This window comes from Cheilinus undulatus, linkage group 3 (assembly GCF_018320785.1).
Source record: "Cheilinus undulatus linkage group 3, ASM1832078v1, whole genome shotgun sequence".
NCBI classification, from domain to species: Eukaryota; Metazoa; Chordata; class Actinopteri; order Labriformes; family Labridae; genus Cheilinus; species Cheilinus undulatus.
The window spans coordinates 17,860,148-17,885,338 of NC_054867.1; the positions used below are offsets into that span (position 1 = coordinate 17,860,148).

The 25,191-nt window shown below is 39.6% G+C and overlaps 3 protein-coding genes across 6 annotated transcripts; 1 reads left to right on the forward strand and 2 right to left on the reverse strand.

Annotated features, from left to right (window-relative positions):
- Positions 1 to 1,758: 1,758 nt before the first annotated feature.
- On the reverse strand, positions 1,759 to 14,025 carry LOC121506618 (tubulin monoglycylase TTLL3-like). Of its 3 annotated transcripts, none has more exons than XM_041782450.1 (15): positions 13,368 to 14,025; positions 12,701 to 12,856; positions 11,663 to 11,746; positions 11,432 to 11,535; positions 11,176 to 11,341; positions 9,743 to 9,798; positions 9,536 to 9,664; positions 9,329 to 9,443; positions 7,399 to 7,503; positions 7,125 to 7,317; positions 6,878 to 7,026; positions 6,558 to 6,801; positions 2,770 to 3,029; positions 2,416 to 2,591; positions 1,759 to 2,314 (listed from the first exon to the last, which is right to left on the reverse strand). In XM_041782450.1, the coding sequence occupies exons 2-15, from the start codon at positions 12,807 to 12,809 to the stop codon at positions 1,832 to 1,834; spliced, it is 2,373 nt and encodes a 790-aa protein (XP_041638384.1). In that variant the 5' UTR covers positions 12,810 to 12,856; positions 13,368 to 14,025; the 3' UTR covers positions 1,759 to 1,831. The 3 variants fall into 3 exon arrangements, with proteins under 3 accessions (XP_041638384.1, XP_041638368.1, XP_041638376.1); XM_041782434.1 differs by having other exon boundaries at positions 11,663 to 11,749; XM_041782442.1 differs by lacking the exon at positions 13,368 to 14,025 and having other exon boundaries at positions 11,663 to 11,749; positions 12,701 to 13,345.
- On the forward strand, positions 14,022 to 16,493 carry hmces (5-hydroxymethylcytosine binding, ES cell specific). The gene is made up of 7 exons (XM_041782534.1): positions 14,022 to 14,141; positions 14,321 to 14,529; positions 14,884 to 15,027; positions 15,114 to 15,260; positions 15,588 to 15,742; positions 15,830 to 16,022; positions 16,107 to 16,493. The coding sequence occupies exons 2-7, from the start codon at positions 14,341 to 14,343 to the stop codon at positions 16,278 to 16,280; spliced, it is 1,002 nt and encodes a 333-aa protein (XP_041638468.1). The 5' UTR covers positions 14,022 to 14,141; positions 14,321 to 14,340; the 3' UTR covers positions 16,281 to 16,493.
- rab7a (RAB7a, member RAS oncogene family) lies at positions 16,489 to 24,611 on the reverse strand. 2 transcript variants are annotated; one of them, XM_041782538.1, is made up of 7 exons: positions 24,270 to 24,611; positions 23,112 to 23,209; positions 22,011 to 22,073; positions 21,744 to 21,870; positions 18,484 to 18,702; positions 18,162 to 18,290; positions 16,489 to 18,079 (listed from the first exon to the last, which is right to left on the reverse strand). In XM_041782538.1, exons 3-7 carry the CDS (start codon positions 22,061 to 22,063, stop codon positions 17,984 to 17,986), a joined length of 624 nt encoding a protein of 207 aa, XP_041638472.1. In that variant the 5' UTR covers positions 22,064 to 22,073; positions 23,112 to 23,209; positions 24,270 to 24,611; the 3' UTR covers positions 16,489 to 17,983. The 2 variants fall into 2 exon arrangements, with proteins under 2 accessions (XP_041638472.1, XP_041638471.1); XM_041782537.1 differs by lacking the exon at positions 23,112 to 23,209.
- Between the last annotated feature and the right edge of the window lie 580 nt (positions 24,612 to 25,191).

The window sequence follows — 25,191 nt, forward strand, 5'->3', positions numbered from 1 at the left end:
ATCCTGCATCCCTCATCAACACCACCACCAGTGTCTAGATTCCATAGGTGGTTATCCTATCCTATCCTTAATCAAAATTTGTAAAATAAATAATTGTTCACTCATATTTAAGTCTCTCCTGTTTGAAATTACTTTGCCCTTTGTTTTCTGACAGTTTTTTTATATCTATGCTCAACCAAATTTTATACAGATATACTTTAATTTTTGCTCCACTAAATTAATGGGGAAACATTCAGATTCAGATTGACTGTCCAAAATAGCATGCCTTTTTCAGGCATTATCTATTGGCATCTAAGTTTGACATTATGATTATTATACATTTAAAGCAAAACAATAGCAATAATAAAAAGATATTTAGGAAGTACCAGATTTTTAAAAAAAATGGGCTGGGAATTCCTCTTTAATTTTCAGAGGTGCTAAAATAAAATTTAGGGGTGCTTTAGCACACTTTGAAAGGAGTCTAAAATTACCTATGAGTTGAAGACCTCAGGCAAAGACCGTTATGAGACCTCTCCCCATTTAGCTTGAAGCAATCCCAGTGAATGAACAAAATATTTTGAAGTATCTTTTTAACTACAGGACACACCCAAATCTAAAATAAATGATTCAAACTCAGTACACTGTAATATCTTAACATGTCTACAAGCTAAATGTAACTTGTAAAAAGAAAACAATATGCTCACTATTGGTGAAAGATTTGGTCTTCTGACACATATCACATTTTGCTGCATGCCATTTTATAGCACAGCAATCCATGAATTTATTAAGATGTCTATATGGATCTTTCTAGCAAGAATTTGCTTGTTATGGGGACAGTTTGGGGTGTTTTGAAGACACTTGATCCTTATTTCTATCGAGGCCAGGTGATCCTTCAAATGACTTTTTGGGATGTTTTTTGATGCTCTGTTATCTTCTGCCTTATTTGAATCAAAAAACAAATATCTTAATTGTTCAGTTTAATTTTTTTTTCTCAGTAACTGATTGTATGTAAAATGTAACAATGAGCAATACTTCTGCTAAAATATACTAATGTAAAAGTAAAACTAAAGATATTAAAAACTACATAAAAGTTACAAAAAAGCTACCCAGTTGCAGTAATAAAAGTACATGCACTTCATTACTTTCCAGTCTTGAATTTAAGCGATGAACATCACAGCTGCTTAACCTGATTTCTTAGGGCCAATACTTGTCATCTCTCACCATTTCTCATTATGATCCCTACAAACTACACTGACTGCTCAACCGACTCAGTCATGTCTGTCGTGTCAATATGCTCATTTTCACTCATATTTCCTCTATATCTAAACCTGGCATTGAAACCGCAGTCACTGACTCTCTGGTGTCAAAAAGGCATGAAAACAGCTGTAGGAAGAGAGTAATACTGCTGAGCACCGCTGTGTTAATTTTATATCTTACAATATCTCTTTCTTGAAAAAACATACTGGCTTACTTACCTTAATGTTACTAAACTGTTTCATCTGCCAGAATTAGTAGCTCCATAATAAATACAGCTAAGGTCAGTAGACATTCTTTTCAGCTCCAAAGTGCTTTGAAATGTTACATTTCCACCCTGATAGAGTTCCAGTGATTTACAATACTATCATACAGATATCACATAATTGATCTTTTTTTTTTTTTTTTTTTTTTACAAATTGTCAACAAATCTTGCATTCCTTAAAATTGTAAAAGAAATAAGTGAGTAAAAAAACTAGACATGTGAGTCACTGAAGCTTTGATTTTATTATGTGGTAGGCTAAACACACGCTTCAAAGACATGAGTGATGAATGAGGATGTGAATGATTCTGCAGACAGTCCTTGTTCTAAGTGTTTTTATAAGCTAAAGATGCTCCTAGCTGCTTGTGCAGATTGTTTTGGAGCAGTAATCTTCAGAGGCAAAGAGGCACTTTGTTGGTAGAGTTGTTCTCTGTCTGAGCAGACTTTTGACATCTCTGATCTCCTCCTACACAGAAGTACAGAGTGATCCCGGGCACTGATGGGCAGGGCGACAGACCTGTCCACTGTCGTAGGCAGGTGAAGCATTTCAGCAGGGCCAGGCACAGATAGTTTAAGTTTAAAAGGAGGAGGTGGCACTGGAACCCCAGTGCTTCTGTCTTTCAGCTCTGAATCTTTAAAAGACCTCCTAGGCAGAGGTTTTGTTTTGTCTGCTGCAGGTTCTTTTTCCTTGGCAGGGTTGCAGTGCTTTGACGCTGAACGGTTGAAGGATCTCAGTGGAGGAAGTGAGCAGGGGGATTTGATCTTAAAGCCCTTAACAAGTAGGTTGACTCCAACATACTGTGGCACCTCTACCGCAGCCTAGAGACAAATGTGACATCAAATGCAGCACATTTCACCCTCATAATTCTGGCCATTCATAATGACAGTAAAATAAAGAGGAGGGTTAAACTCTTCCTTACCTGTCTATATATGAGCTCAAAGCCCCCTGTGTTTGCTGTGCGGTCTGCTTTCCGGTCCAGGACGACTCGCAGTGTGTCTTCCTGCACAGCAGCACATAGTTGGGAAGTCACTGGGGTGGAGGGGGCCATAGTGGGACTGACGTTTATCTCTATTAGCCATGGATTTAGGTCACGACCTTAGAAACAAATTTCAAGATAAATGAAAACAAATTGTATTTACTATTTGTTACACATTCAATAAGCACATAATATTATTATATTGTATACTGAAATAATAATTACATGATGCATGTTAAATGCCCCAGTACAGAGCATACTGTATTAGTATGTCATTTATCCTCAGTCCCATCCTACCCAACATGAAGTCAGCACCGTAGAGCTCAAAGGTGTTTTTCCGTGAGTCCATCAGGTCCTGTGTTGTCTGTAGAGCACGGATCAAAGCCTTCTTCATCCCTGGGACTACCACAGCCTGCCACTGGGCCTCCCGGCCTTGGCTGGACAGAAAGGTCCTAAACTGGTCGTCAGACCACATGTTGTCTTTGGGGATGCCATGATGGCGTTGCTGGGAGGGTCTTAGGTGCTTTTGGATTGAGTTGTTGCACAAATGGACAGAGCTGAGAGGGGAGAGAAGACGAGACAGGAAGAAAAATTGAAGTAAAATGATGAGGGAAATAAGACCAGCCTGTTTCTACATGAACCCTTCAGATCATCTTGAAATTGATTCTTTATCAACCTCTTAATGGCTTTGTTATTGACCATATGATTAGACAAAGACATTTAGTTTCAGATATAAAGGTAAATAAATCTCAATGTGAAACTTCAAATAAGACACCAAAGTAAACAGACAAAGGTTATTTCATTAATTTGTAATTCTCTAATAGGTTGCAGAAACCTAACCATAAGTAAGTCAACATCAGCTGTAGGTGTTGGTATTTAAACAGCCCTACACATGTTTAAATAATGCTAAAGTCAGTGACAGCTAATGCACAAATATTTGAATATACTCACAGAATGACTGTACATTCATGCATATATATAAAATTAGATGTCCCGCCAAAACAACCAGTATTAACATAACCTGTGATACCATTTCACTACTCTAAATCTTCTCTCACTTCCCCTTTTTCTTTTAAATTGAGTTCACATCTGGTCACTCCTTTCATTTTTTATCTCTTTCAGTATGAAGTAGTAATGTTTGCTTTGTGAACAATCCAAATCTCTGAGTGACTACAATAAACAGAAATGTAAGCATGCTTATGCGAAGACTAAACATAAAAAGTAATAATAAAAAGATTAAAATTATTCAGATTTTTTTCAGGACATAAAATGTCTGAGAAATTATTTCTTTATATATGGTATATCTTATATCTTTTTTCTAAATATTAGATATATTCTTTGTATTCTAAATTGCCAAAAGTATTCGCCAACCTGCCTTGACTCGCATATGAACTTAAGTGACATCCCATTTAATATGACGTCGGTCCACCCTTTGCAGCTATAACAGCTTCAACTCTTCTGGGAAGGCTTTCTACAAGGTTTAGGAGTGTTTTTATGGGAATTTTTGACCATTCTTCCAGAAGCGCATTTGTGAGGTCACACACTGATGTTGGACGAGAAGGCCTGGCTCTGTCTCCGCTTTAATTCATCCCAAAGATGTTCTGTGGGATTGAGGTCAGGACTCTGTGCAGGCCAGTCAAGTTTATCCACACCAAACTCTCTCACCCATGTCTTTATGGACCTTGCTTTGTGCACTGGTGCACAGTCATGTTGGAACAGGAAGGGGCCATCCCCAAACTGTTCCCACAAAGTTGGGAGCATGGAATTGTCCAAAATCTCTTGGTATGCTGAAGCATTCAGAGTTCCTTTCATTGGAACTAAGGGGGCAAGCCCAGCTCCTGAAAAACAACCCTGCACCATAATCCCCCTCCACCAAACTTTACACTTGGCACAATGCAGTCAGACATGTACCGTTCTCCTGGCAACCGCCAAACCCAGACTCATTCATCAGATTGCCAGATGGAGAAAAGCGATTCGTCACTCCAGAGAACACGTCTCCACTGCTCTAGAGTCCAGTGGCGGCGTGCTTTACACCACTCCATCTGATGCTTTGCATTGCACTTGGTGATGTATGGCTTGGATGCAGCTGCCCATTCCATGAAGCTCTCTATGCATTGTTCTTGAGCTAATCTGAAGGCCACATGAAGTTTGGAGGTCTGTAGTTACTGACTCTGTAGAAAGTTGGTGACCTCACCATACTATGCGCCTCAGCATCCGCTGACCCCGCTCCATTATTTTGCGTGGCCTACCGCTTCATGGCTGAGTTTCTGTCGTTCCCAATTGCTTCCACTTTGTTATAATACCACTGACAGTTGACTGTGGGATATTTAAGAGCAAGGAAATTTCACTGGACTTGTTGCACATGTGGCATCCTATCACAGTACCACGCTGGAATTCACTGAGCTCCTGAGAGTGACCCATTCTTTCACAAATGTTTGTAGAAACAGCCTGCATGCCTAGGTGCTTGATTTGATACACCTGTGGCCATGTAAGTGATTGGCACACCTGATTTCAATTATTTGGATGGGTGAGTGAATACTTTTTGCAATATAGTGTATAAGAGATCTTAAATTTAAGATTGACCTTTGACTAAGACATGTATGAACAGATCAAAACTGTCGAGTTAGCATTATGTTTTTTTTTTCATTCCTTTTTGTGGATTTGCTTCGTGATTGGAAACATGTACAGTGCCCCCCCTCCTTAAGTCAGTATTTAGTAGATGCACCTTAGGCTGCAATCACAGCACTGAGTCTGTGTGGATAGGTCTCTATCAGGCGTGCATGTCTGGACACTGCAATTTTACTCCAATATTCTTTACAAAACTGCTTAAGTTCTGTCAGGTTGCACAGGGATTGGTTGTGAACGGCCCTTTTCATGTCCAGCACCAACAAATTCTCTGTTGGATTGAGGTCTGGGTTTTAACTTGGCCACTCCAGAATACTAACCTTGTTGTCTTTAAACCATCTAAACCATGTAGCATTTGCTGTATGCTTTGTCTCATTGTCATGCCAGAAAATACATCTTCTCCCAAGCTTTAGTTCTCTTTCAGACTGATCAAGATTGTCACTCAAGATATTTCTATGTTTAGCAGCATAAATTCTACCCTCTACTTTTACAAGCCTTCAAGGGTAGGCTGCCAAGAAGCATCCTGACTGCATGATGCTGTCAACACCGTGCTTCACAGTGGGGATGGTGTATTGGTGGGGATGTGCAGTTTGGTGTCCTCCATACATATCATCTTGTCTGATGGCCAAAAGCATGACATGACATGCAGACTCTAGTTGAGAATTAATATGAGTTTTCTTCTCAGCTACCCTCCCATATAGCTCTGACTGGTGAAGAACCCAGGAAACAGTTGTTCAATACAGAGTCCCTCCCATCTCAGCTGCTTAAGCTTGTAACTTCTTCAGAGTAGTCAAAGGTGTCTTGGTGCCCCCCCTCACTAGTCTCCTTCTTGCACGCTCACTCAGTTTGTGAGGGCGGCCTGATCTAGGCCAATTCACACATGTGCCATATTCCTTCTATTTCTTGATGATGGATTTAACTGAACTCTAGGGATGTTCAGTGCCTTGGGATTTTTTGTATCCACCCCCTGACTTATACTTTTTAATAACTTTTTTCTCTGGGGTGAATACTGTTTATAGGCACTGTACAGTGTATTACTTATGCTTTAAGACCCGAGAATCAACGTAAGATGGAGAAGATGGGCATTTCTCTTTATGATGAAATCTTCATACTTCTTAATGAGATAACTTGCAAGATGTAGAAAAAGTTTTTAATTACGGAACAATGGGAAGCAAAGCTGCTAATTACCATGTATAAAAACTGAGAACCACTAACATTGTGTGATGCATGAATAATATTTTTTTTTTTCTTTTTGAGCCTTTAAAGGTCCTAAAAATATAAAATAAAATTTGATTTTAAAAGTGTTGAGAATTGACGTTAACCTCCCAGCACTTTACCTTGCTGTGCACTCTACCTTATGTAGACCCTCATCTCTTAAAAAAAAAAAAAGGTAAAAAGAACAGCCAAAAGATCTGTCTCCTATATGTACAGGCTAGCTACATCACTAAAAACTGTCTTACCTGTCAAGTTTATCCAGTGAGTATGGCTGTGTAGAAAAGCGCATGTAGCACTTTTTATAAAACCACACAGTCAAAGGGTTCCAGTCTGTGACCAAGAACCACTGCCGTATGTCAAATTTGGTGCCATGGACAAGAAAAGGTTGCTCCAAGTACTTCTGCACCACCCACTTGCTCTCCTTGATCAAGACTGAATCCCCATCCACCAACTTAAGGATCTGATCCAATCGCTTGGAGCATTTGATACCTAGAAAAGAGGTGTGGCAGGTCAGTTAGAGCTATCAGCTGTAAAGTAGTCCGCCAGATGGAGTCTGCCTCCTCACCTCTGCCTCTGGACTGAGCCCCAGGTTTGATGATCCAGATGTTGTGTATGCCCTCTATATCAAGCTGGGGACAGACCTCAACCAGCCTTTGTAACATGGCTTCACAGATGGCCACAACATGGTCACTGACCTGGATCTCTGCTCTGCCACTGTTTGAAGGTACAGAAAGAGAGAAGACACATTGTGATATACCAAACTGCACCATGATTCTGACAGTTTCTTGTCATCGCACTCACACTGTACTCACTGAACAACCAGGTAGTAACTGTCAATGAACTCCATCCACTCCTGCTTTGAAAGCGCTTGCTGCATGTCCAGACCTTTGTCTATGTCAATGTGATCAAGGCTTTCCAGGAACTCCTGGCATACTTTGACTGCAGTGTCAATCATTTGGGAGAGGACCACTTGTTTAGGTCGCCATCTGCTACCTTTTCTTTGACCTGACAGTGAAGCAAGAAAGTGGTGTCTCTCTTTGTTAGCCACACTGAGTAAATAATTAGTAATTTTACAGACAGGCATACTCTGAACAGTCTGAACGATGCAGGTCTTTTCCTGTCCATGTGCAGCCTGCGCCTTCTGGACAATGTACTTCAACAGACCGGTGCAGGCGGTCCTCCTGTAGTCCTCTATACAAATGAAGACAAAGACAGCAGGGCAAGAGTTCAAAGAACATGCATAAGAATAGTGGAAAAACATGAGAAAGAGATCTATGAAATCTTTAAACACTATTCCAAAAAAGTTAGGACGAAGTGTAAAGTGTAAATCTTTTTCAAGCCACATTAAATTGAACAGAGTAAAATGATATTTAAGGTTCAAAATTAAAAGATTTTTAGGAAATACAGAAACACATTCTGAATTTGATCCCTGCAGTGTGTTCCAAAAAAGCTGGCACTGGGAAAGTAAAGACTGGGAAGTTATTGGAATGCTAAAATATACACTTGAACATTCCACAGGTCAGTAGGTTAAATGGCAACAGGTAATAATACCATGATTTGGTATAAAATGAGCACTGCTGAAAGGCTCAGTCACACACAATTACCACTGATGAGAGGCTCTCCACTTTGCAAAAGACTGCATGGGGAAATAGTCCAACAGTTTATCAACATTACACAGTGTGCAGTTGCAAGGAATATTAAGATTTCACCACTACAGTCCATAATATCATCAAGAGATTAAAAGAAACAGGAGAAATTTCTGCAAGCAAGAGGCAAGGCCAAAAAGTAACACTGAATGGCTGTAACCTACAATCCCTCACATAGCACTGCATCAGAAAGTATCATTTAGTCCTAAATATTACTAACCTGACACGCCAGATGGATGTGTTTCACACATCCATCTGGTAAACCTTCAATACTAGGCATTTCAGAAAGGGCAGAGGATTTGAAAAAAAAAAACTCAGAGTGTGATTGGATCAACGTTCTGTCTGTCACATCTTTACAGGCCAGTCAGAGCAACAAAACACTTGATGTAGCTGCTATCGAGGTGCGTGTGCGCAGCTACAGAGGAATAATGCGAACCATGGCGACTACAGACATGTCAGTATACAACTGTCGTCATTTTTGAAAAGAAAACAACTCACTGCTGTTCTTTTTTCTTCTTTTAATGAAGAAATGTCATCAAGTTCTGATAAAACTGGTGCTTTAGCAACATCCACGCTAAGCTTTTCCACCATAATTACACCGGCCTCTTGTTGCTGCTTGCATACGTCACAACTCCACCGTGCCTGAGAGTACTGCCCTTCGTCGCTGATTGGTCCTAACACTTTCTAACCGGGCCCAAACGGCTCATCTGAGATGGACTGGCCTATAGTGGGACAGTATGCTGTGGTCTCACAAGTCCGCATTTTGCTGGCAAATCCTCCAGGCTAAAGAGGAAAAGGACCATCCGGATTGTTACCAAAGCAAAGTTCATGAGCCAGAGTCTGTGTTGGGGTGAGGGTGTATTAGAGGCCATGGCATGAGTAACTTGCACATCTGTAAAGGCACTATTAATGCTGAGAGGTGCGCACAGGCTTTGAAGCAATGCATCCTTCCATCCTGACTTGCACATACACATACAACACTGGAAACCCTGCACTACTGAGCAACTTAAGATGTACATCAAGCGAGAATGGGAAAGAATTCCCTTTACAATACTTCAACAATTAGTGCATCCAATCCCCAGATACAAAAGAAGTGATGTGACACAGAGGGAATAAAGCTGTTGTTCCAATTTTCTTGGAAATGTTGCAGACTTCCAATTCAGAATTTGTGTATTTATACTTAAAACAAACAAACAAAACAATAAAGTGTGTTGGTTTAATATTAAATATCTAGTCATTTTTGGTACTAAATTGGATACAGGTACAAAATGATTTGCAAATCACTGCATTCTGTTTAATATTTTACACTTCATCTCAGCCTTTTGGGAAATGGAGTCTGCACGTTGATGAGCTATAAAATAAAATCCAACCAATAAAAGCATGTTTCTCATCCTGTGCTGCCAGTCTGTAAGAGCGGGGGAAGAAGGTGTCTGGGTCTGCTGAATCAAACCAGTGCAGGTTCCTCAGGTTCACACACAACCCCACCTGACGGACAGAAGACACCTTTGATGGTGAACCTGAACACGGGAACAAATACCAGGGAGGTATGAGGTACTATTTATGACACTTTGATGAACCTTGGTGCTGAAGCTGCCTGCCTGTGCAAAGTGATTAGTGATCTGTTCTTTCTGCAAAGTGCTGGTGTTGATGGCGTCTCTACGGTTTGTCCAGTAGAAATAGACCATCTCATTCCTCACCAGGCGAGACTGGATGAGAAAGGGAAAAGGGTGAGAGTCATATCTTTTTCTCATTGTATTACATTACAAGCTTAAAGTGTTATTTACCATGAGGTTGTGCAGTCCATCTTGATCCTGCTCTTCTTCAACTTCATCTGAGTTTTCTGTAAAAACAATGAATAAATGGAAACAATAACACGACTAACAACTAAAGCGGACATCACATGAAAATTAGTCTGTAAAAGTGAGTTTTAAGGAGTGATTTAAAAGATCTTATTGAATCGTTGAGCCTTATCTTCTCATGAAAGCTGAGGGGCCCTAACAGCAAATGCCTGATCTCCTTTAGATTATAGTCTCGACTTTGGAACAACCAGGAAGCCCCCACCTGAGAATTTAAGACTGCACATTGGTTCATATGAGGTCAGCATCTCAGAAATCTAATCCAGGGAAAGAGCTTCAATAGAGATCAGTAAAAACATTCTAAAATGACAAGAAGCTAGTGGAAGGAAGCTAGGATAGGGGCTGTCAGTTAAAAGCCTAGCTGCTGCGCTCTGGACCAGTTGGATTCGGTAGACTGATTTTTTGGTTATGCCAGAGAGAGGGAGTTACAATAATCTAGTCTGGAGAACAAGAGTGCCTGAATGACTTTTTCTAGGTCGGCAGGGGGCAGGATGGACTTGACTTTAGAAATTGTTCTGATGTGACTGAAGCAAAACTGGACAACTGTTTTGATGTGATATTCAAAAGTGAGATTTTGATCCGAAAAGACTCCTAAATTTCTGGATGTGGCAGTGATATTACAGGACAGAGGACCGAGGGAACTTTGAATCTGGTTATTGTGAGAATTTTGGGTGGTTCAGATTTTGAGTCATTTAACTGTAGGAAACTTCTTGCCATCCAAGATGTGATGTCTTGAAGACAGTTAAAACAGCAGCTAGGCTATTATCACCAGGTCTCAGTGGGAGGTATATCATTGCGTCATCAGCATAAAAATGAAATCATCATTATGGTACTGAATAATAAAACCTAAAAGAAGTATACAAAAAGGGAAAAAAAAATGGAACCTTGCGGTACACCACAGGTGATGTGAGATGTGGAAGATGAGTGGTCACCTATGGTGACTGCAAAGGGTCTGTCTAAAAGATAAGAATAAAACCAAGAGCTGTGCCTTTAACACCAACCCAGGTATGAAAAAGTTCTATTAAATTGGCATGATCATCTGTGCCAATTGCCATGCTTAAATCTAAAAGAATTAAAACTGCGCTCTCTCCTCTGTCAGCAGCTAAAAGAAGGTCGTTTGACACTTTGAGGAGAGTCGTTGTCCTGTGTTGTGCTTTAAAACCTGACTGAAATTTCTCAAAGATGTCATTTCATTCATAAAATCTAAAATCTGGGTTAAAATACTTTCTCTAAAATGTTGAATAAATATGGGAGTTTAGAAATTGCCCTTCAATTACTAAGAACAGAAGGGTTAAGATTTGTTCAAAAAAATAAATAAATAAAGTGATTGCTAAAAACAACCACACAAACATCTAGCTCACCATCATCGTCATCACCGGTGTCATTGGAGCTGGCTTTTCCCTCATCCCTGGGCCGTGAGTGAGCTTGACAGCTTGGGCGCCGTGTTCGCTGCTCAATCCAGCCTCTGGCCCTCAAGGCAGCCCGGATAACTGGGTAAGGACCCTGGACAGAGAATATCTTGTGCATCTGAGAGAAAAAATAAAAAAGAGGAAGAGAAGAATTAATATCAATAGTCAATTTGCATAAATTTATCCATATCTAGAAATGCTAACCTACTTTAACTGCTTTGTCAGCACGGGCTTTTGCTGTCCGCAGTCTCTCTGGGTTTAGAAGAGGCAGGCTGCCAAAACTGCACTGAACTTTACCCTCAGTAGACTTAGCTGAAACACACATATTTGAAAAGGCAGTTTTAGCTGTAAAATTCTTAAGAGACAATATTGAACAAGGAGATCCAAGCCAAACAGTTCTTATTCAGTATGTTTTTTTTAATCTTGCAGATATACCTACCAGTTTGTGGGTTTTCAGCTTTTTCTTTGTTGCACTGCTGAACCATGGTTGTGACTGTCTGATCCTTGGTTTCTCTGGTTCCCTCTGCTTTAAAAGTAATTGCACTTGTCATACAAAGAGAATTTTAGCATGGCAGGCATAAGTTAGTTTGGAAATTGAACCAGAAGCCTATCCTGAAAGCTACACATATTTAGCATGGTCACTCTGAAATTAACACAACACTTAGGAGTCCAGTAAGAAGGAAGTGAAGAAGAACCTTAATCAGATGGATGAGATACAAACAAATAAGGCTATTTTGCAACATAAGATAGCTTACATCCATAATGTATCTATGTTAAACATATTCACAAATGTGCTCATGAACATGCTCATAAATTATTGAACAATGGGACTGCTCAGCATATGCATGTAATAAGTATACAGGCACACCAGAGTGACAGCGCAAAAGGCTGGCTTAAGCTTAAAGCTTAACATCCCCAGCCCAAACAAAAAAGAGCAAAGTCATTAAACTTTAATACATGGCCCATGAATTCAAACATTTAGCCATCTGTGCTGAATGAGACCTCATGATTAATTCAGCACATGTGATCTATAAGTCTGCTTGGTGTATGTAGACCTTCAGAGGTGTGAAGACTTAGTCAGCAATTACCCATCATTTTTCAGTTTAGGAATTAGTTTTACAGCAGAAATACCTCAAGACAATTCAAAACAGTTCAGGAGTAGCCTAGGTGGTGTCTAGTGTTGAGGAATATAATAATTGTGTGGTCAGCGCACAAAAATATCCTTTTAATCCTAGGTCAGGCGGTACACAAGTCAAAGCAAACACATTTCAACAAGCAGTGTTCTTCAGCATTGTGAACAAAGAGTGGTAGAACTCCTCATATATGGAGGCTTGTCGAGTGTTGCAGGTAAAACCTTTTCAATAAGACATATACCGCTTCCTTCCTACATAAACACATAGATAGAATATTACATAAATAATAGAAATCTATCAAAATAGACAGTGACAGTGTTTAATTTTCTGTTTCTGTCTCTCACCCCAGTCTGGGCATGAAGTGCAGCGTCTATCAATAGCCTGATGTCTCTCCTGGCCCTGCTGGGTGCACTGTCTGGATCTGGAGAACTCCATATGGACATCAGCCCTCATTCTTCAGGAGAATCTTTCCTCTGCTCAGCCTCATGGTTTGGTCAGACCTTCAGAGGACACAAACACTGATCATGTAGCTTTAATGATTAAACTCTGTAGACAACTGCAAGTGCCATGCATCTCTATGTCTGAAGCCTCTCCCCAAGTGCACTGGACTATAAAGTGGGTCAAGTTGCTTTGAAGGAGACAGCTTGGCTACACAACGTAGGTTTAGAGTTAACTCCACATGCAGAACATGTCATAAGACTGATTTGACAAAAACAAGATAGGCCAATAATTTCATGAGAAAGAAATTTATATAGCCTATCCTCAAAATCAGCCTTAAGAAAACACACCCACAAAATTAAATAGGTACATTTTGCCATAAAATCACAAATTAGCCCACTGTCTTCTTTCTTAAAGGTATGCTACAGCCCTCACTTTTCAATAACCTACTTTTCAAAACACAGAGGAAAAGTTTCTTACTATACATCATCAAATACTGTCGCCACTAACGTGATATTATTCTAGCAAGATTTCCTGTTATTGGCCATTGTTGAGTGTTTGTAGGCTTCTTACCTGGTGAGGAACCACAGGTGTAGTTAACTCCGGTGGCGGTTGTGTTTCACAAGGGGGATTCACGGTGTGCCCGTCTTACGACCTGTTTATTGTTACTATGGTAACCCTTGATTGTCCTGACGCTGACATCAACAGACAGGTGCTTTAAATCTCCTTACACCAACCAAACATTAGAATATTATCACAAAGGCGTTTTTTTTAGTTTTTTAATGAATAAAATTCAGGTAGTTAGCAAGGTAGCAAGGTCATGTCCTCATTTGGTGCCAGTAAAAAACGTCCTACTTTTCTTCCTTATTTTAGAACTCCCTATTTTGGATTGTTCAGCCGTTATTCCATACACGACTTGCCCATTAATTCTTATTTTCTAAACTTTATCTGCCGTTCTTATATTTCTGTCATATTCAAAAAAAGGGTTAATACTGAGGGAGTTTACCATGAATTTTATAAATAATTTTTCATTTTCGCAGTAAAAACAAGCAGACCATGTATTTCTTTCTACCATTCCCCAAATGCCTGTTCTTTTAAGAATTTCTCTCTCCTCTATCGCCATCTTGGCAGGGAGGAGACTGACGTTGTTTTTTTTCCCGCCCTGTATTGTGATTGGGTGTTGTCTGTACGTCAACGTCTTACGTGTGCATTAGCCCCAGACTATGCCCAGGCAAATCTCCGTCATAATTTGAGGAGGACTTGAACAGACGTCGAAAAGAAGACTCCTAACGTAACCATAGTTAGCAGGACTACTTCACGGCGTACTTGTACTTACTCTCGTATCAGGTAAGTTAAAGTTCAGTTTTATTTATTTTATTGGTGCCATTACATCCTGATACTATAAATGTTGATCCTGGGCTTCCGCAAGCTTCTTTTTTTTTAACTTACGCAAGCTAGCATGCTAACGCTGTAAAGTAAGTCAACGTTGACATTTATAAACTTGTGTTTAACTTGCTTCTCCCTAGAATTTGGGTTCGACTGTACCATGTGTGGAAGAACTGCATGCACTCTTGCACCTGACGAGGTGAGCCGTGCCTCTTCTTACAGAAACCGAGGGGGGCGGCGGAGACAGCCCCGCTGGAGGGATGGAGATGCTGACAAATACCGACCCTCTTACAACAAGAGCCCACAGTCTATGAGTCCCGTCCTGCTGTCTCGGAGACATTTTGATAAGGTATAAAAGCACACCTTTACTTATCTGAGTAAAGATTTGGAGGGGAAGGCGCCAAAAAGAGATTATTGTAGGGGTTAGGTAATTGACACACAAAGTATTTGAGAACGTAACGGTGTAAAGGAGTCTTTAGTAGTTGAATTGTGCTCTATAGTTTTCAGTTTTGTATGGACACATGAAAATGTACTAACAATTCAAGAGCGCCACATATAAGGGACTAAGGGGAAGACTAAACCACAGACACGTGATAAAAGCGACTCTGCCTCAGTCAAACATACAGTCATTTGTTATTTCCTAAGTGTTTAATGTTGTATCAGTGTAAATGCTCTTACCTCATACTGTTTAATATTTTTTAAGGATGCTCCTGCGGATGAATGTGTGCTGGCCTCAATGCGATGGGGTCTTGTACCTTCCTGGTTTAAGGAGGACAACCCTAACAAGATGCAATACAGCACCAGCAACTGTCGCAGCGAGAACATACTGCAGAAGAAAACTTACAAGGTGCATATAGTTTAAAATACATTGAAGCCTTAGTAAATCTCTGTGTTCTTTCACTGGAGTGTTTAACCCCTGCTGTCTTCCTAAAGGACCCCATGATAAAAGGCCAGCGCTGTGTCATCCTAGCTGATGGGTTTTATGAGTGGCAGAGGCAGGAAAAAGGCAAGCAGCCTTTCTTCATCTACTTTCCTCAGACTCAGGAGAAAACCAAGGCTCAGGATGACACCACCTCAAAGGTTAGCAAAGGAGACAGTTCAGAGATGGTTAGTTGTATTGAGTTTTCAAAAGCACTATGAGCATGTGCTTTCATCTTGTGCAGCAGTAGAAAGAATGCAGCTGTGGCGGAAATTACCATGGTTGAGAACATCCCTTTGGGGAAAGGAGAAAAGCAGAACTGTGCATGTGTTCACCAAGTGTTTCCTTTGCATTCAAAATTTCAGACAGTATACAGACTTGATTTCGTTTGATGTTAGTACCAGGCTTAAGAGTAAAAAATGGCAAGCATAGCAACAAATCTCACGTCACAAAATTGTCCCCTCTGTTTTGTTATGGCTCTCGTGCAGGGAGATGATGCACAAGGTGAGTGGACTGGATGGAAACTGCTGACGATGGCTGGAGTGTTTGACTGCTGGACACCTCCAGGAAGTGGAGAACCACTTTACACGTACAGTGTAATCACTGTGAAAGCTTCTCCAAATCTGGAAAATATCCATCACAGGTAGGATAGTTAGAGGGTTACATGCCTTTTTTTCTTTCTATTTGAGTCGATATGGAACGCTAAATTAACATATTCTTGTGTTGTTAGGATGCCAGCAATCCTGGATGGAGAGGAAGAAGTGAGACGATGGCTTGATTTTGGCGAGGTGAAGTCTCTGGATGCTTTGAAGTTGCTTGAGCCTAAAAATGTCTTGACTTTTCATCCTGTATCTTCAGTGGTAAACAACTCGCGCAACAACTCTCCAGAGTGTCTCCAGCCTGTGGATCTTAACAGCAAAAAGGTGCCGAATTTCTGCTTTCATTCAAAAGTAATTATTTTGTAAATTTTGAGGTTTAAACTGACATCTCTGTTCCTTATACCTCAGGAGCCCAAACCCACAGCTGGCAGTAAGATGATGACCAGCTGGCTGAAGAGCGGTGCACCTTCAAAGAGGAAGGAGCCCGACGTGCGTGAGAGTACGGAGGATAAAGCAAGCAAGCCTAAAGGAGGGCTTCAGCAGTGGCTTCAGGGAGCCAATAAGAAGCAGAGAATCAAATGAAGAGTCAAAGCTTGGACTAAAACTCTGCTGTTTAAAAAAAAAAAAAAAAGACACCTAGGTCTTGTTCTTCCTCGATAACTTCACAAACATAAAAATGTTTTCGGGTTTTTTGTTGTTGTAAACCTTTTTAATGTAAATAAAATATGCCACACCATCTGTATATCATTTCAAAATGTTATCAACGAATGGTAGAAATAAACACAGGATGCTTTATTCAAGATTTTTATTACCCTTATTACTTGAAACGCAAAGACATTTTGAAACAATGTAGATGCTATGCATTTATCATATTAATATTATAATAATGATGAATGCAATTACTTCCCCCTACATTTTTTCTATTTTCAGAGTTACAGTATGTTTGCTATCTTGTAGTCTATAATGCATTTCAAAGTTTAAACATAATATGAACAGTTAAAGATCTGATCGGTTAAAAGAAATGTCAAGCACTTAAATTGTTTGCCAACACGAACAACTGGCATAGTCAGATATGGAGATTTACAACATAACGTTTTGCCTTCCCCACACAATGATTGAGAGGTTTGCAAATATACAAAGTCTTGCAATAGTTGACAGTAAAAAGAAATGTACTAGCTAATAGTACGCAGTTATGAATGATATTTATACTTGAGAAAAATCTCTCTTCTCCAGGACTTTCAGGTAGAATGACATGCTGTCTTGATTTGGTTCCTTCCCATGTCAGATGTGGTACCAAGAATAACTGATTACAAGACAAACCTCGGTATCCCCGGTAGAGAAACAGCACTAACATGAGGGAGCTGTCTGGATCCTAGCAATGCCCCCGACCTGAGCTACAACTGTAGTTATTGTGGCTCTAACATGAGATGTCTGAACAAGTCTATAGTAATTGTCAATGACAGCAAAGTGCCCAAAAAAAAAAAAAAAATTACACACTAGTCTGTCGGACATGATGGATCTGGATTCTCTTTTCTGTGCCAATTATCAAGAATCAGCAGGCAGCAAATAAACGCGATCCACACATGCACCTTCACTTTTTCCAATCCTTCACTACATCAGTTCTGACTCCCTTTTCAGGTATCAGAGGTTGTACAAGATAAAGTGAAACAAAGTGTGTCAATGATTGAAACAAATTTAAGCCACAACACAAATGGGTAAAATGGGCGGAGCAGTGTTTCCTCTATTCATGCAGCAGTGGCAGGCTGTGAAAGTAAGAAAAACAACCACCACTGCTAAAGAAACTGGTTTAAACAAAAAAAAAAAAAAACTATATTTTTTTTAACTTTACTCATCAACACATACATGTATAGAGATAATGCTTCAATTTACCACTTAAAGTATCCAAGTAAAAGCAGTTAGAACCAAAACTGGGCTTGGAAGCAGCGATAAACATGGAACTGAAAATGAGATGAGCCCAAACCACCACCGCCATGAAAAACTACGTGGTGAAAACACCGGGAAGTAAAGAGCATCATACAAGTAAATTCCATAATGTTTCTTGGGTGTTCTTTGGGCTAAGAGACTCATCTTTTTATAGAAAATGTGTGTTTCTGTGTACATAAGGAGGTGAGTGCAGCATGTTTGTGTGTAGTAGTATACTCTATGAGTGGGATGCTGCTTGTATGTTGGGGATTAACACAGTGGGCCATGGGAAAAGGGGATATATAGACAAGGCAAGACAGGGTAGTGAGGGCAGTGACGACCCCAGAAGATCTTCAAAGTCCTCAGCAACTGCACGTCTCCGCTGACGGCTTGGCTCGCTCGTTCCTGTCCAGCTTTATTGGCTCAGGGAATTCATTGTACAACTCGACCTCGGTCTCCTAAGGAAAGACAGAGTGGTTGAGTTAGACTTATTACTATTTTGGGAGCTGTGGTGGGTCAGACTTCCATCTGGGTTGTTACCTGTTTAAGGGCATTGCGTGCAATAGTCTGGAAGGCCTGCTCCACATTTATAGCCTCCTTGGCGCTGGTTTCAAAATACGGGATGTTGTTCTTGCTCTGACACCAACCCTGTGCTCGCTTGGTTGTTACCTGGAAGACAGAGAGAACTGATGCTATACTTAGAAAGACCACACACAGGAGTGACAGCTTAATCCAAGCTATTTTTAAAAACTTTTCTATTATTGTTAATACTGAAATGAATTTGAAGACTTCTAAAATTAAAGGCCACAGCTGTACATTTCTTTGAATATAACACAACGGTAATGTTATTATCTACACACACCTGTCTGTTCTCCAAGTCAATCTTATTTCCCAGCACCACAAAGGGGAAGTTCTCAGGGTCCCTTGGGCTGGCCTGGATCAAGAACTCGTCCCTCCAGCTGTCTAGGGTCTTGAAGGTGTTGGGTGCGGTCACATCAAACACCAGGACGCAGCAGTCTGCTCCACGGTAGAACGCAACACCTAAGGACTGAAACCTCTCCTGACCTGCTGTGTCCCAAATCTGATGCACAAAAAAGAGGGAAAGCATGCACCTGAGCCGACACGCTGTGATTACACTCACAAAATAATGGGATTACTGTAAATAAAGAGATTATGGTAATGCCTTGAGTGAAGAGTTTATATTGTTAACATTAGCCAGATCTCCCTGATCATCAGCATTAACACACCGGGCACGTTTAACAGTAGATGCACAGTCGTGAGAGATATGCAGGACCATACAAAACTTCTGAGTTTTTAAATATTTAGACTTGCCTTTGCTTAATGTTTTGAGTGTATTGTGATGATTCTTTTTTATCTTATGTCACTTCTCATGTTTCCTCTTCTTTGTTAAGTATTTTATGGCATTGCTGTTCTTGAAAAGTGCTTTTAAAATAAAGTTATTATTACAATAGAGTTTAAGGATGAACTGAATATGGGAGAACAAAAAGACTGGTTAATAAAATACTTAATGAGATGACTTTTTGGATGAAGAAAATGGTATGGTTCTTAGTAAACTGCTATAACAGAACAGTCACTTGAATAAAAACAAAATGACAGTAGTGCTCCTTTAAATCCTTTGGCAGTATACTGTTACTGTGACAAACGTGTATTTCTGTGCATGAGCAATTCATCCTCTTCTCTTTTTATTGCATTCAGTGACTATCTTAGATATCAGTGCTTGTATTGTAGAAACCGACTGTATAGTGTATGCTTATGTTCAAATTAAGTTCGCTGAATCACAACATTAATCAACAAAACTTGTCAATGTACAACCCCAATTCCAAAAAAGTTAGGGCGCTGTGTAAATTGTAAATCAAAACAGAATGCAATGATTTATAAATCTTAAAAAAACTCATGTTTTAATCACAATAGAACATAAACAACATATCAGATGTTGAAGCTGAGACATTTTACCATCTCACAAAAAATATTAGCTCATTTTGAATTTGATGGCAGCAACATGTCTCAAAAAAGTAGGGACAGGGCAAGGTTTACCATTGTGAAGCATCCCCACTTTATGCAAGCGTCTAGGAAGTGAGGAGACCGGTTGCTGGAGTTTTGAGGGGGGGAATGTTGTTCCATTCTTGTCTTATGTAGGAATCTAGCTGCTCAACAGTCTTCTTTGCTTGATTTTTGTTTTATGATGCATCAAATGTTTTCTGGTGATGAAAGGTCTGGACTGCAGGCAGGCATGTTCATCACTCGGACTCTTCTACTGTGAAGTCATGCTGTTGTGATGGATGCGATGTGTGGTTTAGCATTGTGTTGTTGAAATATGCAATGCTTTCCCTGACAGAGATGTTATCTATTTTGGAGCGTATGTTGCCCTAAAATGTCTTTATACTTTTCAGCATTGAAATGGGGCTTTTCCACTACAGCTTTTGGTCGCACCGAGCCAAACCAACCCGTGCTGATTTGCATTTCCATCACCAGTTTGGCCACGCCGAGACGCGGTCAAATAGCAGGCCAGCCCCACCTTCAAGCGCACCGAAGCGCTTCACAGGGTCCTATTTGCTGGGGAGGGATTTACCCCCTCTGCTACTGATAACCCCTCCATTATAAATTTTCACCCCACGGGGAAACAGGGGAGATCTGTTTTATCCCTGCCTCTGCTCCAGCTGTCCATAAATCTGTTACAGCGGTGTCAGCATTAACTGTATGACCTAAATATTTATGACACAAGACCAAAAGTCCATTTTTTTGTGCTCATACTACAGTCTGACAGTTGCACATGACTTCTCACACTGATGAGTGAGATCAGGAAGGACCAGGCACAGATCCAGGATTACAACTTTTTCTGCACCTACTAATAAAAAAAGTTTGGCCCTTTCCTCCTCTTATATAGAAATAAATTCTAGACTTTTAAAAAAATAAAATGCTGGATACATTTGTAACATTTCACCCATGACGGAGTCAGTCTTGAATTTATTAACTGGCGCTGCCCAATCCAAAAATATGATTGTGTTTGTTTTCTGCTCTTTAGAGACCCAAAAATCAATAACAATAAGTCTGTTCTTTAACTAATGTACAGGAAAATTATCTCATTTGATGATAAGCGTGAATTATTGTTTGTTTACTGATCGTGGATAGAGAGACTGGGAGAGAGAGTGAGGGAGAGAGAGAGAGAGAGACGGGGGAGAGAGAAGGCAGCTTGCAGCACAGAGTCACGTCTGTTTTTAATGCAATGCCGCCAGAGGGTCCCTAGATCACAAGCCCTCAATACTGACCTTCAGCCTTTCCCTTGTGCACAGAGATTTCTGATTGATGATAATATGTGCTGTAGTTGGTGGGATAAGTCTTCGACATGGCTCAGTTTAAACAGCTGACAGTGCCCAAACCTCTTTTGGAATAGGTGTGTTAAATATATTAAAATCAGCAAAATAACCAAATATCATTCGTTGTCCTGATACAAATAGTATAAGACACTTAAAACTGTAGGGCACCTCACAGCACAGTCCAGAAGACAGTACACAGAAACCCTCATACAAACAAGACAGAGACATTTGGACATACCAAATAACAGACCCCACGTACATTAAGCTATTTAAATGCAGGAAGTGCCAAAACTCCCAGGATCAGGCATCAGAAGAGGAGATGGGCATAATGAAAGAGCACATGACTGATGCGTTTGGAGCCAATGCTTGAGTTTCTTTTTAAATGTTTAATAGTTGTCACTCTTTCTGATGTGTGCCGGTAATTTGCTCCATGAATGTGTGCCTCTAATAGCCACCTACTTCTGACAATACTCAGTTCTGCCCCACAGTACGCTGCAGTCTCCTCCAGTTTGTGTTCTGGTATTTATCCTGTTATTGTGATTTTCCTGGATTCAATCATTAAATCAATCAAAAATCAGACAAACATCTGTAAATATTTGGTAACTGTCCAAGTTTGAAATGTCATTCTTACCAATGATACCAGTGTAAAGGAAATGAAAAGGTTTGCTGTTCAAGATTTTGACTGTCTTCTTTAGGAGCAATATGATGGGTTGTATAACACAACAATAGATAGGATGTTATATGAGAAATAAACATTGCATGCAAGTGAGTGACATCTTATCATTACCTGCATTGTGACAAGTCTGTCATCCACCATGACTTCTTTCGTCAGGAAATCAGCACCTATTGTGGCTTTGTACTGGTTACTGAACTTCTTATTAACATACTGGTTCATCAATGAGGTCTTGCCAACTCTAAGAACAAAAACATAACAACAAAGTGTCATTTTTAGAAACTAAGGGCTAAGCAAGAACTAAGATGCCCATGAAGTGTTCTCTTCACAATACACTGGCATTGCTCCCATTCATCTTTACCACAGCTTTCTATCACTCACCCAGAGTCTCCCAGAATGATGACTTTAAGTAGTACTTTCTTCCTTGATGTCATTATGCCACAGCTGTAAAGACAAACAGTTACATTACAGAGAGAAGAATGCTCTTAAATTAAGCACAACAATGCTGGAATTACTCAGACAAGGTAGATACTGCTATGTTCTTGAGATAGCCCCTTGATATGGGCACCAGTTTCAACAGTAGATATGACTGAGGCTTAAACACACTGAAAAGAAATTTGCGAGTCATAAGACTGAAAGCATAGGCTTCTCTGGTACTTGAGTTCCTTTCAATTTACATACAAGACAAATTCAATCAAGGGAATATGCTGGAACTGTACTGTACAATACCTACAGTAAAATACAATTCATAAAATGACAATTAAAAAATGACAAAGTTGCTTTTTTTAAGATTTTGATAGGATGTATGCAAGAGAGAACATGCAAGTTTGTTTTATTAGAATAATATTACATAGGTATTTATGTCAGTTGAGGTCTAAACTAGCAGTGTGTTGAGATTTTTAATACATTTTTTCCAAAATGACATTTTGTCCACAATATCTTGATTTTTTTTTAAACTCAGCCAGACACAAGAAGTGTCTTCAATTTCTATTTTATTCAGTAAAGATGACAAGATGACAAGTTTTGAGTTACCTAATTCTGGTGTTGAATGATTATATTTAGTAACAGAAAATTATTTGCACTCATCTTTTATATCTTTCTCTCATCTAAAGTATACGAAAACTATCTTTTAAATAAATTAGTTATTACTACATATAGATTGGCTCTTTTTTAACAAATAAGCAAAATACAATTAAAAGAGGATACTGTATTTTTGTAAAATAAACAAAATCATCATCTGATAGAGTTGATAAGGACATGCCGGAGCTGACAACAGGGATAAAAAGTAATAGCTTCAACTAGCTTTTTCACCCAGATAATTACCATAAAAGACTAAAAATAAGGAAAAATAATGATAATAACAGGTGAAACATAGCTCTCTACATGCACTGATTCATATGTAACTATTTGAATATTGTAATCTTAAAAAGTGAGAAAATTCTTACTCATAGATATATTCATATAGAATTATATATAGCCTACATGCTCCAGTTTTGGATTGTGACTCTTCAAAAGGTATTTTTTCAACAGTGTGGCTCTTTCGTTGACCAGGCCAGTACCACTGCATTAAAACACATTATCTATTACATTGGGAAGAAGAAAAAAATGTTAACAAGAGTTCATCACTGTCAAATCCTCTCTCATCTTAAATCACAATTTAATGTAATATGTCAAAATCTTATAGTTACTAATTAAGTCTATTACATGTTGCTCAGATTTGTAGTAATCAATTCTCTGCATTTTGAGAAATTTTACATGAAATTCATCCAATCAAACATCATCACCTTTCTCAGTCATCGCCAGGATTTCTGACCTTGGCTACCTGTGCTTGTAATAATAAACCAACTCATACAGTTGCTCTGACCAAAGTCCGCTCACAGTGTTACCAGTGGATTTTAAATCATGATTCTGTTCAGGTTAGACCTTGGATGAAGTACTGTTGGATAAAAGGATTAGTCATAGGTTCTGTCCAAACATTGACAAACAGCTTCAGCCTCCAAAAGTGACTAAAACCTACTGCATGAATCCATCAGTGCTTTTATGAAGCAAAACTAGCATAAAGCTATCGGTGCGGCTCCCATAATCTGCACCCCATGACACTGTGTCAGGGACTGATCACATGGTGTTAAAACACAGGACTAACGGAACCATGACTTGGCAGCATGATTAGCACAGCAAATGCAAGAGTTGGATTCAATAATCACACTAATGCAAACAATATTATAATCAACCTGATCGTACAGGGTTAAAAATATGTCCACTTTTTATACTGTGACTGGGTCAAGTCTTTCTATTTTGTCTAACGATCGCAAAGACATGAAAATAGATGCAAAGGGTTAGCTAGGTAGAGCGAGGTTAATATTTAAAGATGAATTTTTATAAGGCTAGGCAAACGAAGTCGGTGTAAAATACACTTGGACGCCATTTATTTATCCAATACATATACATAATCAATCTCAGCTAAGGCTGGACAATTTAGATGCCGCATACAACAACGACTACCAGGGAACTGACACTTCTAAATTTTAGCTAACGTTTAGTCAGCTGAGAAAGGTTGATCAAAAATGTAATTAGGTTACGACAGCTAGTTCGTTAACTCATATCATAAGAAAGCATGTAACTAAAAAAGCACAAACAAACCTGGGCAGTGATCCTGTGATGAAAATAAAATATCAAAAGTGGACTTTTCCTTTGCCTCGGCTGGAAGCGTTAGCTAACGCGCAGGCTAGCTAACAGGCTAACAGCTCTACAAATGTCTGCCGTAAGAAAACAACACGTTAAGAGCGTCGACAGCTAAGAAATCTTCAATAGCTAGCCGGCAGATAGCTCTGCTTAACAAAATAAACACTGCCACTTCAGATGTAGCTCTCCTTCAGTGGAAAATGAGCGATTTAATGCAATGGTCTGTTTCGTTCTGTTCCCGTTGACGCTCGCTTTTCCTGTCAAGCTAACGTGCTAGCTGCTAGCCGAACCGTGCTCACTTCCTCCAAAACAAGCCCTGTCGATGACGGCTGACGTCATACGCTGGTCACGCCTTGTTCCATTGGACCCGAGTAGCATCAACAACACTAATTTCACAATCACAATATGGATTGAAAATTATAGAGCAGATTCATTTCATGATCATCGATTAGACATGACAAGCTCTCAAGTGTCTTGAGACCCCCAAGGGGGTCCTGACCACGCTGATTTAGTTCATAAAATGCAGAAATTCTTCAGTTTGTATCAACCTACATTTAAACATTTGGTAAGAATACGATTTGAAACAAATCCTATTAATCCTACCTATGTGTCTCATTTCCCCCCTTTTTTATCACTTTGATAGGCCAAAGACTATCTGTGAGATTAAAGATGAGTAAAATTAAATTATATCATTAGAAAAAATAAATAAATAAATAAATAAATACCAGTTGATTTTCAATAAATTTGGCTGAGTTGATCCAGCCTCTGCTGTTAACACCATAAGTGATCTTTAGCTGGAAAAGGTGGTGACAATGGTCTAAGCTGAAGTTGTACTTCTGCCCACAGAGGTATTCAGACATTCTGGAGAGTTAATGAATTC

Bases quoted from the DNA above. Each gene is read 5' to 3' on its own strand.
- LOC121506618 (XM_041782434.1), bottom strand. From the start codon at position 12,809: ATGAGGGCTGATGTCCATATGGAGTTCTCCAGATCCAGACAGTGCACC. The intron at 11,342-11,431 runs GTAGGTTAGCAT...TTTTTCTCTCAG, and splicing joins GTGCTGACAAAGCAGTTAAA to ATGCACAAGATATTCTCTGT. The intron at 7,504-9,328 runs GTTGGATTTTAT...TCATTTGTATAG, and splicing joins TGAGAAACATGCTTTTATTG to AGGACTACAGGAGGACCGCC.
- hmces (XM_041782534.1), top strand. From the start codon at position 14,341: ATGTGTGGAAGAACTGCATGCACTCTTGCACCTGACGAGGTGAGCCGT. The intron at 15,028-15,113 runs GTGCATATAGTT...GTCTTCCTAAAG, and splicing joins TGCAGAAGAAAACTTACAAG to GACCCCATGATAAAAGGCCA. The intron at 16,023-16,106 runs GTGCCGAATTTC...CTTATACCTCAG, and splicing joins TGGATCTTAACAGCAAAAAG to GAGCCCAAACCCACAGCTGG.
- rab7a (XM_041782537.1), bottom strand. From the start codon at position 22,063: ATGACATCAAGGAAGAAAGTACTACTTAAAGTCATCATTCTGGGAGAC. The intron at 18,703-21,743 runs GTAATGATAAGA...TTTGTGCATCAG, and splicing joins ACAGACTTGTCACAATGCAG to ATTTGGGACACAGCAGGTCA. The intron at 18,080-18,161 runs GTAACAACCCAG...GTCTTTCCTTAG, and splicing joins CACGCAATGCCCTTAAACAG to GAGACCGAGGTCGAGTTGTA.